This window comes from Mustela lutreola, chromosome 4 (assembly GCF_030435805.1).
Source record: "Mustela lutreola isolate mMusLut2 chromosome 4, mMusLut2.pri, whole genome shotgun sequence".
NCBI classification, from domain to species: domain Eukaryota; kingdom Metazoa; phylum Chordata; class Mammalia; order Carnivora; family Mustelidae; genus Mustela; species Mustela lutreola.
In genome coordinates, this window is record NC_081293.1 from 105,459,555 (window position 1) to 105,477,045 (window position 17,491).

General features: G+C 50.6%; 1 protein-coding gene across 12 annotated transcripts in view; it reads right to left on the reverse strand.

The window, feature by feature from the left end:
* IKZF1 (IKAROS family zinc finger 1) overlaps positions 1-17,491 on the reverse strand; it is a 94,202-nt gene that overhangs the window by 60,597 nt on the left and 16,114 nt on the right. For all 12 annotated transcript variants that reach the window (XM_059170633.1, XM_059170638.1, XM_059170637.1 and 9 more), the window contains exon 3: positions 12,577-12,696. In XM_059170633.1, coding sequence (XP_059026616.1) covers positions 12,577-12,696 — 120 coding nt within the window. The remainder of the gene's footprint in view (positions 1-12,576; positions 12,697-17,491) is intronic.

Genomic DNA, 17,491 nt, shown 5'->3' on the forward strand with positions numbered 1-17,491 from the left:
CTCTTTTTGAATGTGTCTACTAGAGACCTGGGAATTACGGTTGTGGGTCTCAGGCGGATTCCTGCGTTTCTTTCTTTTTATCTTTTTTTTTTTTTTTTTAATATTTTATGTATTTACTTGTCAGAGAGAGAGAAAACGCGCACACCAGCAGGGAGAGGAACAGAAGGAGAGGGAGCAGCAGGCTTCCCGCTTAGCAGGGGGCCCGATCCAGGACTGGATCCCAGGACCCTAGGATCATGGGCTGAGCTGAAGGCAGACGCTAACCTGACTGAGCCCCCCTGGTGCTCTTCATTTCCTGTATTTCACGGATAGGGTCCAGGGATGCCCGTGATTACTCATCTCTGAATTCTCTGTCCCCAGACAAGGACGGAAGACCCGCCCCATGTGTCGTGAAGCACAGAGCCCCCACTGCCTGCCTGTCCAGGACCCTTCTGGAAAGCCCCACACACATCTACAGAACGCCCGAGGGTGCGGTGTGCGTGCCCAGGGCAGCCTGACCTCAAGGATAAGCTTCTAGGACACACTCCATCAATAATAAAAGAACAGCGACTGAGGGGCGCCTGGCTGGTTCAGTAGGTAGGGCTCTCGGGGTTGTGAGTTCGAGCCCCACGCTGGGCGTGAAGCCTACTTAAAACACTTATTAAAAAAAAAAAAAAAACAAGGGGTGCCTGGGTGGCTCAGTGGGTTGAGCCGCTGCCTTCGGCTCGGGTCATGATCTCAGGATCCTGGGATCAAGTCCCCGCATCAGGCTCTCTGCTCTGCAGGGAGCCTGCTTCCCTCTCTCTCTCTCTCTGCCTGCCTCTCTGCCTACTGTGATCTCGCTATGTCAAATAAATAAATAAATCTTTAAAACAACAACAACAACAACAACAACAAAGAATAGCAAATGGACACATACAAACCATCTACAGAATTTTTAACACCCATAGCTCCAGAGTCAACAACAAAGTTCCGCCTATTAGTAATAATAGCACAGCTCTGAAACTGGGAGTAAATGCAGTGTGTATAATGACAAAATAACCCTGTTCTCTTCTCACGAATAAAACCACTTCACTCAAAACCACAGCCTTCTCTTCCGAATGCGAATTGCACCGAAGACAGGTTAAACTATGTCAGAGCAGGATGAGCGGGTTGGTGGCCGCCCCAGGTAACCGGTTGTTCATGGTCTCTCTTGCCCTGATGGCAGGAACAGGAGGCCGTCGAGAGATCTGGGGGCCCTGGAGTGGGGTCCTCTCCACCTTGCTACCACCGCCTTCCACTGAGAGCGAGGATGCTGTGACAGCAGGAAGATTCTGCCAGGTCCCAAGAAGTATACTAAAAATCATCGTCCAGCTGCCGGCGGGGCTGTCCTAAAAGCTCTTCACCTTCTCCTGTTTCAGCCCGGTTTCACCTCTGCTGTGACAGTCCCACGTTCTGCGAGACGGAGAGGCCGCTTCAGCCACATGCTCCGAAGGGCCACGAGGAGCCGGCTGGAGGCCTTCCATCCATCACCCCCGCCCGGTGGGGAAAGATACCGGATGTTCAGGGCTTCACTGGAATCCTGCCCGGGTGATTTCAGTGGAAATCGACAGCCTGCAGCCACATCCCTTGTGGGGGAAGTACTGTCCTGGAAGGCAGCCTTGCAGAGACACACCCAAGACGTGTGGCTCAAAGGTCCCTATAGCTCCCTCGCTCCCCAAAGTAGGGCACATGATGCCGCCGTGGTTAATGGGTCAAAGCAAGTGTCAGAGACTTTGAGGCAGGAACATTGGAAAGGACCCCTGTGGCCTGTTGGGGTGGCTTCTGATAGTGTCCCCAGCTGCCTTTGCTGAGAAACAGGCCCACGGAGGCCACCGGGCCTGCAGGGACAGGCGGCAGGGTCACCCCCTAGATTGGTACACACACCCCACAGTTGTCTTTAATCTGAGACAACACTCGGTCACTGAAACTTCCCAGAAGACCACGTCCATTCCCACACTTCGGAGGATCCTGGGAAGGTCATCGTCATGATTCATTCCCAGAGAGAGCATCGTCTCTGATTCTTTCACGTAACACACACGGGGGTCGCTTCGTGTGCCCAGGTTCTTCAAGCCCAAATACCAGCTGAGCCAGAAAGGAAGACCCAGCGTGCTTTTCTTTCTTTCTTTATTTTTTTTAAAGACTTTATTTATTTGACAGGGAGAGAGAGATCACAAGTAGGCAGAGAGGCAAGCAGAGAGGAGAGGAAGCAGACTCCCCGCTGAGCAGAGAGCCCAGGACCCTGGGATCATGACCTGAGCCGAAGGCAGAGGCTTTAACCCACTGAGCCACCTGGGCGTCCCAACCCAGAGTGCTTTTCTAGTCATGCACCCCCCAGTGACAAAACCAGCGTGACACCTCCACCAAGAAAGCCAGAGAAGCATTCTGGCTATTAAGACAGCCAGTCCAGATAGCGTGACATTTCCAGCTTGGGACTCCAAGGGCAGAGTCATCTGGAATCAAGCCTCTGGTTGGATGCCCTGCGTTTCCCCTCATGGCCCCCTCCTCCTTACCCTGCTCCACAAACCCCCACTCCTGTCCACACAGCCATCCACCCAAGTGTTCCCTGCCCCCGTGAACATCGGGAAAATAGTATGGTAGACATGGAGTGCAGGTAACCCAGCTCTGAAAAAAAAAAAAAAAGGAAAAAAAAAGCTCTAATTTGTAGCATTTGCCAATTTTTGTGCCGTCAGTCCTTCCAGCCCGGAGGACTTCAAGTTCCCCCCAGCTGGTCCCCAGCGAGCCTGGGAGCTTTTCGAAGTCTGGACCCATTGGCATATTCCCGCTGGCTCCAGCCATAGATGGAAATGTGCTTTCTGAGTTCTCTACAGGTATCTGGCACTGGCCCCCACCCCGCACGCCCAAATCCTAACAAGCAAAGGGTGTGAGCAGATCTGCGGTAATGTGCTAACGTAGTTCCCGCTTGGACTGTGAAGAACCCCAGGCTTATCTGGCAGGTCCTGTGGCCCGGCCCCAACCACCGCCGAGCCGTGGAAGCAGGCAGTGAGCTGGCTTCCTGGGCCCGCCGGCCTCAAGGCGAGAGCCTTTTCATCTCACTGATCGAGGTCGTGGAAACTTTGCAGGGCAATGATTTGGGCTCTGCTCTGCGCCTAAAGCTTGCTACTTTTGCATAAAAGGAGGGGAAGCTTGTTTTTTTTTTTTTTTTTCTGGGTTATATTTACACTTCCCAAATCAGAAAATGTCCTAACCAGATAGGACAGGTGGCAACTGGCAACCACAGCTCAAAGCCTTTTTTTTTTTTTTTTTCCATTTCTTTTCTGAAACCCCATGTAGAAGGAAAGTTAACGAAATGTCGGTTGGCTGTTTTATAGTCAGAGCTAAGTATGCTTTCAGCAGAGCCGGAACAGAGCAGAACGGGAAATCGGGACCGGCGACCTAGCACCAAAAATGCTGTTTAACTATTTATTCTGGTAGAGAAGAACCCATCTTTATTTCCTTTACTAAATCCGTGAGGTACGATGTGAGCCTGGCGTTTAAGTTGTCAGTAAAAATACAAAATACTGGTGTCTACGTGTACAAGTAAACAACTTTTCAAAGTGAATGTGCAGCTTTGGAGTCACGAACATGGAGGGAAGGGTCAGGATCAGTGTTTCTCAACTTTCTGCATCCCAGTTTTTCTGCACGTACTCCTTTTTTTAAAAGAAATCCATGGTCAGGTTCCAGGACACCATGACTGTGAATGGGCCCAAAGCTGACCGTGTGGGGATGAGGTGCTTGGGCTCAACGGCAAGGCGTGAATCCAGGCGCTCGCCTGGGTAACAGGTGGGGACGTTTGGGGCGAGGTGTGACACCCACGGCTAACATCCTCCAGTGGGAGGGACAGAGTCAACCAAGGAAGGCTTCTCTGCCCCAAATACCAACTACGCCCACAGAGAAACAGTGACCTCAGATAATCCACATGGTGAACCTTAATTTCAGACCCAGCCTTCGATTCCTTCCCCTTCACTTCCTCTCTCTGGGGTCTGACTTGAGAGAGCAACACCACCCCCATTCTGGGCTCTCATTCCGTACATGCCCTGCACGCCTACTCAGTGCACAGAAGGCCTAGGCGCTGGGGCTGCTGACTGAGCAAATCCCAGAGGAGCGCTTTCTCCCTGAGTGGTGGCAGACCCTGCTGCGAACATGGAGGGTGGGCTCACGTATGGCCCAGAGGGCAGTGGGAGAGAGGCCATGAGGATGTCTGGGGACATGCCACAGATCTGGACAAGGCTAAGGAGGAGCCTGAGCCCAGCTCCTGGATGGCCCCTGTCTGCCTCCCCAGGCCTCCACTTGGGCTGTTATCATGTAATCCTTCCTCTCCACCTGCTCCTTCCTGTTGGCCTTCAAATACACTTTCATACTTTCCTCTTACAAGTCAACCCACGGGCGGGGCTGCCTCCTACCCTCCACCCACTCCCTGGTGCTCCCCGACATTTTCATGTGGGCCTCTGACCCTGCTGAGCTGATTCTGGGGGCCCACCACTCATCTCCCAAAGGCCCCCTTCTCCAGCACAGCTTTATCACTCCCACTCTCGGTTATCTTCTCTCCTTATAGCGGCTTCTCCGCCATATTTCTTTCCGGAAATTCTACCTGAATCAAAGAACTTATTCTCTGCCACCTTCTTGCCTTCTCTCCTAAACCATTACACACATTTATCTCCCAAGACCCTTGGTGTTCCGCTGTCCCTCCCGCAGATCCTAGAGCTAGAACTAGCTCTCTCTCCACCTCTCACCCATCTTGCCTTCCGGAAGGCTCCTTGGCTATGGCTGGCCAACAGATGTCGAATTGGCCCCAACTCCCCATGTGTTCCCATTCCATTCGGGGGAATCACTGCCGTCACCAAAGTGGAGGCTGAGCCACCTCACACATGTTCCCAGAGCGAGTAAGTGGACAAAGACGGTGGCCACAGAGGACAGACATTCCCATCGCCCTGGCTCCTCCTGCCGCAGCCCCTGCACACAGGCACAAATCATGCCTCCATGCCAACTGCCACCTGTGATCTTCGAGCACACAGATCTGGCAGGGTCATGTCCCAGAGCAAGCAGCTTTGTACCTCTCGTTGCCCGCCCTCCTCCCTCTCACCCAGCCGCCGCTGTTCCTAAAGTCCAACATGGCTCCCCTCAGCCAGCTGCTCCAATGTCAACACTGGGAGTCCTCCCTGGTCCTCCTCTCCCCTCTGCCCAGCTCAGCCAGGAGCACCTCTTCCTTTGCTACGACCCTGTCAGTGAGCTCTGCTGGACAGGACTGCAGGGCTTCTGACCCCCACTCCCGGGCCTTGGCGTGAGGGCGTCACCCTGCCACCAAGAAGGGCTCTATCTGCATGAATGTGCTCAAATAGACTTTCCTAAGAGTCGGAGCAGCTGAGGTGGAAACAAACACTACGCCATCAGAAATGGTATCTGCATGAATCCCCACGTGAGCTTAGCCTGCAAAGTCCTCCATGGTGGCCCTGCTCCGGGTCTGACCTTGAGAACTTCTATGGTGTCATGGTCACTGGCATCCAGACACAAGCAGGCAAGGACAGGCTGGCCCTCGTGGGACAGAATGGAACTGGGCTTTGCAGGAGTCCATCGTCCCCATGCACGCCCTCCTGATGGGTGTGTCTTCATGCTGGGTGGGGGGGTGGTCACAAGAACACCGTCCAGTCTGGCTGGCCTCCTCCACATCCCCTGCTCTCTCCTGAGACTCAGAGGGTTTTGCTACACTGACTGTGTCCTGCTCTCCTCTGTGCCTCATTTCTAACGGATGCCGTCTTTCCATGTGGTCACCGTATCAGGGCCTATCCCTGAAGTCTGCTGCCAACACATGTCCCAGGCACACATCTGCCGGGTCCCGCAGGACATCTCCCAGCGATTACACTGCAGTAGTCCCCATGGAGGACTGTTCCCGGGGAACCCCTCTGCCCGGTGCTTCCAGGTGGGCGGGTGACCCCTGTCTGCACACAGGGACAGAAATGATGGGAAGCCTCCTGCCAGGGACAATGAGCCAGATATAATTGAAGCCAGGGACAGAACCCCAGGGCCAGAGACGCACCTCCAAGGGAACAACTGTGATCTCTTGTCCAATGCCACCCAGGACACACACACACACACACACCACATACCACACACCACACACATGCACACACACCACACACAATACACACATATGCAGCACGCACATACTACATATAATATACATGCACCACATGCAAACACACACCATACACAACACAAACACACCACATGCAGAAACACAAACCACACACAGTACACATATATACACCATACGTATACTATATACAATATACACACACTACCTGCACACACAACAGGCACACACACCATACTGACACACATTACACATACACTACATATAATACACACACCACATGCATAAACACATACTACATATACTGTACAGATGCACACATCACACACACTATACACACACACAGAGACACACAACACACACATATGCACCACACACTCACATACCACATAAACACACTTAAACACATACCACATACACGCCACATATGCTATACACAAACACACACATATATACCACGCATCACACAGCCACAGACACACACTATGGACAAGATATACACAGCACGTGCAGAAACACACAGACCACACACACACACACACACAGCAGTTTCAGTTTCCTCCAAGGAATGTTCTGCATGGTGTGCTGTCCGATCCCACCCGACCACACCAATGCCTGGTGCAAGATGGTCCCGAAGCAGCCCACAGTCTCTTGCTTTCCCTGGGGGAATCCACACACTGTACTGCTCCGCAGCAGGGCGCACGCCCCCCACATGCCGTGGCTGGCCAACAGAGTGGAGGTGCTAAAAAAATAGTAACTTTTAGATGGGAAGCAATGCACCTGCTATGTCACAGCCTTTCTTTCCAAAACCTGACAGTCTCAGGGAAAATCCTTGTTTTAAGGCTACATCTCCTGTTTGGTGAGATGCGGGAAAATGAGAGTCTTTCCAACAGGAATTGTCTTGGTTTGGAAATGTCCTGGTGACAACACGTCCCCTGTCCATGAGGCGTTCCAAGATAGGGGAACCACAAGATGAGTGATGCAGAATTTTACAAATTTCTCCACTCTTGCACAACATGTCAGCTACCGAGAGGTGCGAGGAAACCGACGCAGCGAGGGGAGCCAGGATCCGAGGGATACTTGGCTTTTAGTTTTTGCTCCAAGGAAAATACAAAAACCCCAAACCCAAGACAGCTAGCCCGCTGAAGTCCAGCAAACAGTTTTTGGCTTTGTGCCCGCAAGGACGCCCACCATCCGGGCACGCTTGGGCTGGCAGCAGCAAACGCTCAGATGCTGCTAGATAATATGTCTCCTTAGCTAAAATGGGGTTTATCAGTTCAGAAGAGATGCGTTTCACAGATAAAAACAACTTCCTCTAACTGCTGATTAGATAAGCAGGCTTAGCATCCGTCCTCACAGCCAGCTGCCCAATCTCCAATTAGACCAAGCTCTTTCCATCGGGAAGAGCTCTCTGCACCTCCCCCACCCCCACCACCGCGGGTTGCCCAGAAGCGCTCCAGCCACAAGTCGCCTCACTGCGCCGTCTTGGGATTCTGCCTAAACTTGACCATGAAGGTGACATGTGGTGCAGGAATAGCCGAGCGACCCTATGTTAGTCTTCTGAGCCATCTGTCCTCGAACGCAGAACTCGGTGAAGTGATTTTTACTTTGGTGGAATACATTAAAAAAAATAATAATAATAATAAAATTTATGTTTTCACATACTTAATCACTTTCCTGGATTCCAGGGAAAGAAAAAAAAAAAGGAGAAACAAAATCTAGATTTATTTTTCTTTCCTTTTCTGCCAAGGTTAACCTCACCCTGGACAAAGGATTGAAGAGAGAGACCCCGAGATGAAACCAGTTTAGCTTTGAGAAGGCGACAGCGTCTTGCTGCAAACACCACGCCGTGACACGCGACCTCTGAGAGTGAAGTTCTAAAACACCCCACAGGCGAGACCACGGTGATCACCTCCCAGCTTGGGGGGCGGGTCCCACGAGAGAGCAGCGGCAAAGAGGAGGTGGTTCCAGAACCGAGTGGGGCCTGTAGACGAGTCTGCTCTCATCCACGCACAAGCCCAGGGAGAATGAAGAGTAGTGAAGACCCAGGGATGAGTATGCGAACTCATCCCAATTATCCAATTATCCGCTGTGGCATGCCCTGCTCAGCCCCGGGGGGACCTCCAGTCTCGGCCTCCTGCTGGGCCAGCTGGGCTGTGCTTGGGGGAGCCGCGTCCCCATCAGTCCCACAGCACTATTACGTCTCTGCTCAAGGTCAGGACATGGACACCTGCACCCGCAGGGAGCCCAGAAGGAAGATGGGGAGGGCACTGAAGAAAGGAAGAAAATAACAAAGCTTTTAGTTTTGCTCCCCTGCGTCGTCGTTCCTCCAAAGCCGCTGGCCCGCGGAAGGAACCCTAAGTCGTCCTCTGCTTCCCTGGCCCGGCTGCCGTGGTAGGGCGCGTCCGTGTGCGGCTGCCTTTAGAGGTCACCGAGTACACGGTCTGCGCGCAGCAGTTTCACACACAACCACTTCAGAGAGGTGAGAGCTCTCTCATTTTTACAGCGACCACTTCAGAAGTACAAGCTTCCATCCTCTTAAGTAGACTGAATCCCTCCCTGCCTGCAAGTTCTCCTCTGAGTCTAACTTCAGTGCTTCAAGCTGCACTTCCGAGCTCGGGCCCAGAATCGGGCCCAGAATCGACCAGAGGCCTCCCAAGGTTGCTCTGGCATCTGCTCCCTATCCCTCCTTCCCTCTCTCTTTTAATCCAGGGGGCCGTATTTCCACACGGTCCTCCAGCATCCCCTCAACGTGGGGTGAAGGCCACCTGGGAATAGCCCACTGTCCCTAGAAACACCACCACCCATCACAGGTGGCTCATTTCTACCACTCCCACCAGTATGCTGGAGACTAGGGTTGAGGTTCCACATGTCTACACCTGGTCTTAAGGGCTCATGGCTTTTCTGAAGCATCCCTTGTCTCTTAAAGCAGACAGGCAAGGGGTCTGCGTTGCTAAAGATTTCCCACCGTCTGGCATCTGGCTGTTTGTCCTTCTGCTTGGGTCTGGCAATGGCCAGCACTCCTGAGCTCTCCATTCAATTTTTTTTTTTAAAGATTTTATTTATTTATTTGACAGAGTGAGCAAGTGTATGTGAGAGAGGACACAAGCAGGGACAGAGAAAGAGGGAGAAGCAGGCTCCCCGCTAAGCAAGGAGCCCGATGCAGGGCTCGATCCCAGGACCCTGAGATCATGACTTGAGCCAAAGGCAGATGCTTAATGACTGAGACCCCAGGTACCCCCCAAGCTCTCTATTCTGATCCCTCTCTTGTGGTTTGCCTATCCCTGGGATCAATTTCTTTATTATTATTATTAATAAATTGCTCTTCCACATTAAGAAATGTGCTCTGCACATTACCTTTTTTCTCTCTCCCTTCCCTCCAGCAAAGCCCCAACAGGTGCCCTCACCCCTTATCTCCTGCATCTTTGAAAGCCCTATTTTGCACAAATTGCTTTCTTTTTCTGCCTTTTACTGTCCTTTTTCCACCTGCCTTTGCTGCTCTGTCTTCAGCAAAGTGTGTTTCTCTGTTTTCACGTGACCCTGGAAGCCCTTCTGCAAGATGAGTTTCGCTGCTGTTGCGAAAATGAGGAAACGGGCTCGGTAGCAACAGTCTGGCCAGAGGCACCCGGCTGGGAGAGGGGCTGGGATGTGGCCCTTTTGAGTCTGAGCTGCATCTTCTCAGCGTTGCCTTCTCCCCTGCGCCACCCGCCCTCTCCATCCCTTTTCTAGGACCTGTGCTCAACAAAGGCACTTGTCTACGTGCTTGACTACTTCTGGGCAGGGAGGGGCTGCTTATGGTTTCCTGTTGTCTGTCCTCTGACGCTCCTCTGCTCTTCTGCCTTCTTCCCACAGAGCCGAGGACACATAGCTTCAAATGTGCCTCCCGGTCCTCCTGGGGGACGACTCCCCTGCCTTTCCCCACTGTCTCCCATTGCTCTGCATACCTAATTTGTTTAATGTTCCCTATGATGGGCCACTTCCATTGACACCAACCACTGCACACGAATGCTAGCTGGTTTCCCTCGAAAATCCCCAAGGATGGTTTCTAAAAATTCATCTCCTGGAAGCACAGGTGACGTCTTGATGGCTCTTGGGACACGGGCTTCTGGGATTCTCCGTCTCACTGCCCCGTTCCTTCAAACCCTTCTCCTCTTGCCTGCTTGACTGTCTTCTGTGCTTTTGCATTTCTGGACCTCCTGGCAGAGACCCATCGCCCCTTTGGCCCTGGCCCCTCCAAGAGAGTGCTGGCTCCCCAAAACAGTGTCTTGCCACCCGCTGCAGATGGCTTTCCTCACCCGCCCTATGGCGTGGCCACGGCTTTACAAACTCAGCAAAGAGGTTTGTCAGGTGTTTTAAATTTTGTAATTCTGGAATTTGTTACAACCTTCATCCTACAAGAAGAAGCGGAAGCAAATCCTATCCCATCGCAGGCAGCCTCGAGGGAGCACCGGCAGGAAGCCGCAGGGAGTCACAGAGAAGCACACCCCTGCCCCCAGCTCCATACCACACCTGCCCCCGGCTCGCTGGCACCTAGAGCTCACGCCTCAGCCAAGAAACCCAGCCCGGGACGCAGTCAGCAGTGCCCACCAGGGGCCTGGTGACCTCGCCCCAGCCGAACCTTCCAGGCCCTGGCGGCTGACAAGGGACAGTGTACCTAGAATATTCTGAAGGCAGCTACAGGGAGCATGTACTGACCGCCACCAAGCGCCCTGCGTGCTGTCCTCTGCTCTCCAGGAATCAGGCGACTTTCAGTTCTCTAAAGGACACCCATCAACACCAGGGCTCATGGGCTGCAGGGTAGCTCTGGGGATGTCGGGGAGTGCTCCCTGGTTTCCCCCACAATGAACCCAGAGTCCTAATGCTGATGGCTAGGCTCTAGGATCACTTGAGAGCTTAAGTGAGCACATATTCACCTCATTTCTTCTGAGCGCCCCCCCATGTCCCAGGTGGGTCATGAGCCCGTGCTTGTTGCCACTCAAAGTGCAGAGAATAGTACCCACGTCACTAGTGGTTTCAAGGTCGGATGAAGGAGACAAAGCAGGGCCGCCTGACATTAGCCATTCATGCGCCACCTTTGCAAGCTTTTATCATATATGTGCACCCTCACTGCCTAAATAGTTTTACTGGAATCTGACTTTCTACCTTATGTAAATGTGTCTTGAGAGGCAGTGTAACAGTAGCATGGTATATGATATACCAGAAACACTTGCAACAAACGCAAGACAGTCTTAAAAATAAATGCATCGATGAAAAAGAAGCACGCTCTTGTGTGTCCCAACTCTGGGAACCCCTGAAATGATGTGTGGAGAGCAGAGTGGAAAATCCAGAAGTGTCTGTGTGTGTCTGTGTGTGTGTGTGTATTTTATATGTGTGTGTGTATATATATATATATATATATATATATATATATATATATATATATGAAAACCCTTATACCCAAAGTTTCACTGGTTTCTAAGACATGAAGACACAGAAAATGCATTTCTTAGTTACTACATCAGGATGTCCTATAGAGACAGAGCTGTGATGGTCTTCATAATGAACCCTAAGAACGTCACACGCATCGCCCTCCTTGGCTGTGGGGGCTCACACCTGCCCCACACAGGATCCATCCCACCTCGTGACCTCTGCTCACCCTTCATGATACTCTTTTGTGCACATAGGTGGCTCTTAGTGTCACCTTCTTTTTTTTTTACTTTAAAAAAAGAAAGAGAAAATAGGTATTCTAAGGAATTGCTGACTCATTATCTCATGAGAACATGGTTTAAACGTGTGAAAACTAGTCTTTGAGTTAGAAATCAAGTCTCACATTGACTCTGTGACCTTGGACATTTCGCTGAACTTCTTGGGGACTCCGTGATAAAGACAGCAGACCAGGTTTTGCAGACATGACCTGTGCTGTGCACATTAACCCCAGGGAGAGGCTGCAGGAATGTACGTACCTACCTCTGGATGGAAAAGGGGTGCACACAAAGGCATTTTGACATTTAACCATTTCTATGCCTTGAATTTCATACTTGGAGTTGCATTTGGCATTGGAGAAACACGGCTGAGTGGGATAACATAAAATGGACAGGTCTGGCTTGCTCTAAACCGAAGCTCTAAAACAAACTTGTTTTTCCAAAGCACATAAAATGGATCATTTTCACTACCTACAATCCATAATATCACATGTTCCTGCAGCACCGAGGGGATGGGAGATGTTCTAGGGATGTGCCCCCACAGCGGGGAGCTCTTCCGCCCCGCCACATGGTCCCCACGTGGGGGTGTCACTCCTCCGTGATGCCTCTCTAACCTCCGGCACACCGGGACCCCACGCGGCTGCTCTTTATCCCGCATCTCCTTCACATGGCGGTTGAGGAGAAACAGCAGGCCCGATGATCTCACCCCCCAACCACTGACTGTGGAAGGATATGAAGGGACCGAGGTGTTAATGGGCACAGAGCGTGTGACAGCCCGCCAACGGGACACCCGGAAGCCCGACTCACCCACTCCTCTCTCACTCTTGGAGCTCTGCTGTCCGCCGGACGTGGTGGAGAGGTCTTCAGGGACCGGCATGGGCTCGTCCCCATCATCAGGGGTGTCACTCACTGGAGGGCTTTCCTTCCCTGAGGAAACAAGCAGCAGCTTGAATTTCTAAGGCTGTGGTCGCCTACAGCACGGGCAGCAGGGACCCTGCACACAGATGCATTTAGTTGTATGTTACGTGTAATACACAGTGATTATTTAATCAGAATGAACAGTGGTCGTCGGACATTATCATGGTCACTTTTCCATGCCAAGTGACCAAACTCCCATAATTTTGTTTATGACGTCTGTGTCATACCCCGTTGCATGGCTACTCCAGGATTTATTTAAATCCTTTTTTAATTTTTGAATTTATGTGGTTTCCAATCTCTTTCCCTGTTAAGCAATACTGTGGCAAACATCCTAGTGGCCAGCCTCTGCCCGTGTTCTCAGTCAGGTGTTCCAGAAGTCTCAAGAGTAGGTCAAAAGGCAACTATGTTATTTTATTTTTAAGATTTTATTTATTTATTTATTTATTTGTCAGAAAGAGAACACAAGACGGGGGGAGAAGCAGGCAGAGGGACAAGCAGTCTCCCTGCTGATCAAGGAGCCTGATGCAGGACTTGATCCTAGGACCCTGAGACCATGACCTGGGTTGAAGGCAGAGGTTTTTACCCACTGAGCCACCCAGGAGCCCCAAGCATCTGCCCTTGTAAGTCTTACCACCCGTTATCCCACATTTTTTCCTCCAAGATGGTCCAATCTACCCCCTTGTAAGTGGGCTTTGTTCCACCTTCAGACTAATTGTCATTCAAGGTCATCTGACCGGTTATCTTGCTCAGAGCTCTACATTCTGGGTCTGCTCACTGCCCTTTAAAGACCCAGAGAATATTCTGCTAGTGACCCACTTTAATCCAACCAGGTGGGAAAAGCAAGCTTGCAAAGAGCAGGAATGCGGAATCTGAGGCCTCTTGGGGCCACCATTCCTTCTGTGGAATTCTTGTCTTTGAAACACGAAAACAGGATCCACACAACTATCAAGTGGCTTATCCTGCACAAAGTGAGATTGACTGAAGGAAAGTGTTTCCCTGACAGACAGCCATAGCAACTGTGACTGCATCAGAGGCTCCAGCAACAGGGAACCCGCCCCTCCCCACTCCCACCCTACTCCCAGAAATCCAGCACTGGGAAGCCACAACTGGCAGAAAACGTGCTTTTTTCCCTTTGAAACTGAAACACCTGTATCTCCTAACCCAGACATTACTTAAAATTAGGTTAGGAGACACAAACCACATGCAAGGAACAGATGGTAAGGCCCAAAGCTGATGTGAAATAACCCATCAGAGCCGCTCCAGAAGACCAGGGGAGATGCCGGCCCTAAATGATGCCAACAGAGAAGAGGAAGGCAGGGGTCACACGCCTGCCGGCTGGGCTGCTGACCCGGCTTCCAGGCAGAGGACATCCCCACACAGACGAGCCCAGACTTTGGCGAGGATAGTGCTGAAAACTAGAAAACCTGGCCAGGAAGATTGAAGTGTGCTTGCACGTTTTTATAACTGTCTGGAAGAGCAACACCCACACTCCGGGGGACGGACAAGACAAGCTCAAGTGTCCCCGGGAGAGGACGTGACCTCATGGGCAGGCACGGAGGGAATGTTTTGGGGGACAGCCGTGCATTCTCTGGGAACAAGACACTGTAGCAGAATATTTCAGCTTAGCTGCAGCTGCCACAAGTGGCAGGTTTTCAGAAAGAGCATTATTGGGTCTATCTGGACAGCGAACGTGAGATGTGTCATTAAAGGCAGGGCGGGATTATAAGGATTTCACAAGAAAAAAACAAAAGCCGGAGAGGAACTGATGGAAAGCCTCGTTGATATGCATTAGGTCAGTGATATTTCCAGGGCTCTAAACGGTGAGAAGTAACAGTGACTAAAAGTCTCGTTGTGCTCAATTCCACAAATGTGGAACCACTGAACGGGAGAATGTAGGAGGCAAATGGACCATCTGATAACTGGGTTTTCCTTACCTGTGCCTCGAGCAATGGTTTTCAGACTTAGAGGACTTCAGGGAGGTGGTCAGATTGTACAGAACTTCAGTACATAAAACCAGACTTCAGTGCCAAGTGGGGGCTAATGCGGGGGGGGGGGGAGGGGAGGAGACTGGAGACCCAGGCCACCTGCCTTCTCAAAGACCTCCTGAGGACTCCCCCTCCCCCAAAACAGACAGTGGAGACCTCCGGATGAGCCAACTGACTCAAGATTAGAGGTGTATAGAGCAAGGTGGTGTGCATGTGCGTCTTGGTGACTAATCGGGTATCATTATTATGGGGTGGGCGTGGGACGCTGAGCAACAAAACTTTATGGGCATGTTTTATCTTCCCTGTGACACTTCCTTTTGGAGTACTCCATGATCCCCCTGGTTGAAGAATTAGGACTTATCCAATGGAGGCACATGGGTCTCTGCTCTACTTAGCTAAAGCATGTCCAAGTAACTCTAATTATTCTTCTCGTAATTTAACTGCTCTGTGGGTTAGGGAATAAGGCTAATCACACCTTACTGAGGATGGTTATATCTTAGAAGTGCCTGCTAAGGGTTCTGGACGGGCTCCTGCACTGAATGAAATGCCAGATCTCCAGCACCCAACAGCCCGTGCCTCAGTCCTCCCACTGTTTCCTGCATGGGGAGAGAGAGGAAGAAGAAAGCAGCAGGGAGGGTGAGTCCAAGATGCATGGGTCAGACAGAGCAACGGGAGCTCCCTATGTGGGAGAAACACAGGGGCAGAAGGGAGTGTAAACTGTCGTCCCCGGCATAGACCTAGAGGAGAGGGGAGTGAGGGAACAGTCACCCGTCCACCACCTTGAAGGGCCCTGCTGTCACACAGTCTCCGCTCACCTTCGCTCAGTGAGAGATTTTAGGAGGAGGCCTGATTTGCCTAAAACCCCTAAAGTCTGGGTGGTGCTGAGGCTGACTTACTCCCATGAGCCCTGGTGCCCCATGGCCCTGGATTCGCTCCTGCTTGGAGATTTCTATGGTGAATACGGACCACTTTGGGAAAACCTTCCGGTCAAGCGAAGATTGTTCATGTGTTGATTTTAAACAAATTCGCCTCATGAACCACTGAAAAGGCAAAGTCATGGAAAGATCATAAGAGATACAAAAGTAAGGTTGTTAGATCAAGTCAACGCATCCCAACACACAGTCGACCTGGGATACAGTTCCGACAGAAACATGGAGGAAGTCACCTCTTTAAGAGAGTTTCCTCAACAGATAAATAAAGCTAAAAACCATGATTTTGGCCTAACTCACAGGGCTCCTGTGAAGATAAAATAATAATGTGTGTGAGTGTGTATATGCTGAAGAAGCCTATGGGTCCATTTCTAAATGGCAGCCGACCATGGAAGCATGAGGTCTGTGTGCACCAAGTGCTCTCACTTCTCCCAAGTTCACGTAGAAAGACAGGCAACATGTGGGGCCGTGGACAGCGAGAGATTGAGTGCTCCTCCTGGAATAATTTAGGAAGTGCAATGTAATCTCGCTTAGAAAAATGAAAGAAACTTCTTAGCAATTATTTAATCTTACTACTTGCTTTTGCTTCAAATAAAGCATTACCTATGAGAAGTGTTTGGGGCAAATTAGATGAGAAAATTGTATAATGAGTTTATCAAAAGCAAGCAAGTTAATTTCTCAAGCAGATTATAATTCATCCAACAAAGTTCTGTGAGTCCCCATCTCCCAAGTGCAGGAGTGGCTTTTATATGCAATTACCCAGGGGAAATCATTCCTGGGGTAAAGAACAAGTCAGAACACAGACTCCCAACTCTAGAACAGTGGAAACGCTTGCATCCCAGCGTCCTGTCTGGCTTCCTGTGGGACTTCTGGTCCGTTCCTGAAATTTCCCCAATCTCAGCTCCCTGAAAATGGAAAATGGTACCTGTATCTTCTTCACTGGGGGCTTGTAAAGTTGAGGAGAGACAACACCCAGGGCAGTGTTTGGTAAACGTAAGCATTCAATCAAGCGATTTCCTAGGAGGACCTTTTCCACTTCTATTTTAGTAGAAATGAGCTTCGTTTCTCTGAGCAGACTATGCTGCCTACAGAGCATACTTCTTGCTTCTGTGTCCCAACAAACATCACAAATACCGTTGAGAACACTTCCTGTACTGCTTTCAGGAGTCAGAGGATCCTTAAAAATCCACTGGCTCACATCTCTCATTTTGCAGTGACATGACAGTGCTCTGTCCAGGAGGCAGAATGGGACCTCTCTCAGGTTCTATAGTTGGGGACAGAGATGGACATAGATACTGGCCTCACTATGTCTCTTCCCTTAGAAATCAAAACAAAAAATAATGCGTAGGCATAAAAATATTTTGGAAAGACTGACAAAGAAGAAAGAGACAAAACAAAAACAAAACAACCATACACACACACAAACTTTACCCAAAGAATGAATAAGATATGCCCTAAAGGAAAAACCACCAGAAAGAAAGGATCAGGTGATTTGGGGGGGGGGGGAGTCAGATATTAAGTATTTCTTTCTTTTTCAGGTGAATATTTCTCAGATACTGATGGAACTGTTGATCCTGGAGCATCTGAACCCAGGAACCTGGCAACTTCCTGGTTCTCCTTAGAAAGTTTGTTGTTTTCTTTCTTGGGGGCAAAACCTGACCAGGAAGAATTTTCTGGGGGAAAGACGGAGACTGAGTAATATATGCCTCCACAGATCAAGAATGTCAACTCCTGTTTGACTAAATGCATGTCCTCCTTCTTTTTTTTTTTTTTTTTCTAAGATTTTATTTATTTATTTGAGAGAGGGGGGGAGCATGGGAGCACAAGCAGGGGGCAGGGGGCATGGGCGGAGGGAGAGGGAGAAGATACTCCCCACTGACCAGGAAGCCC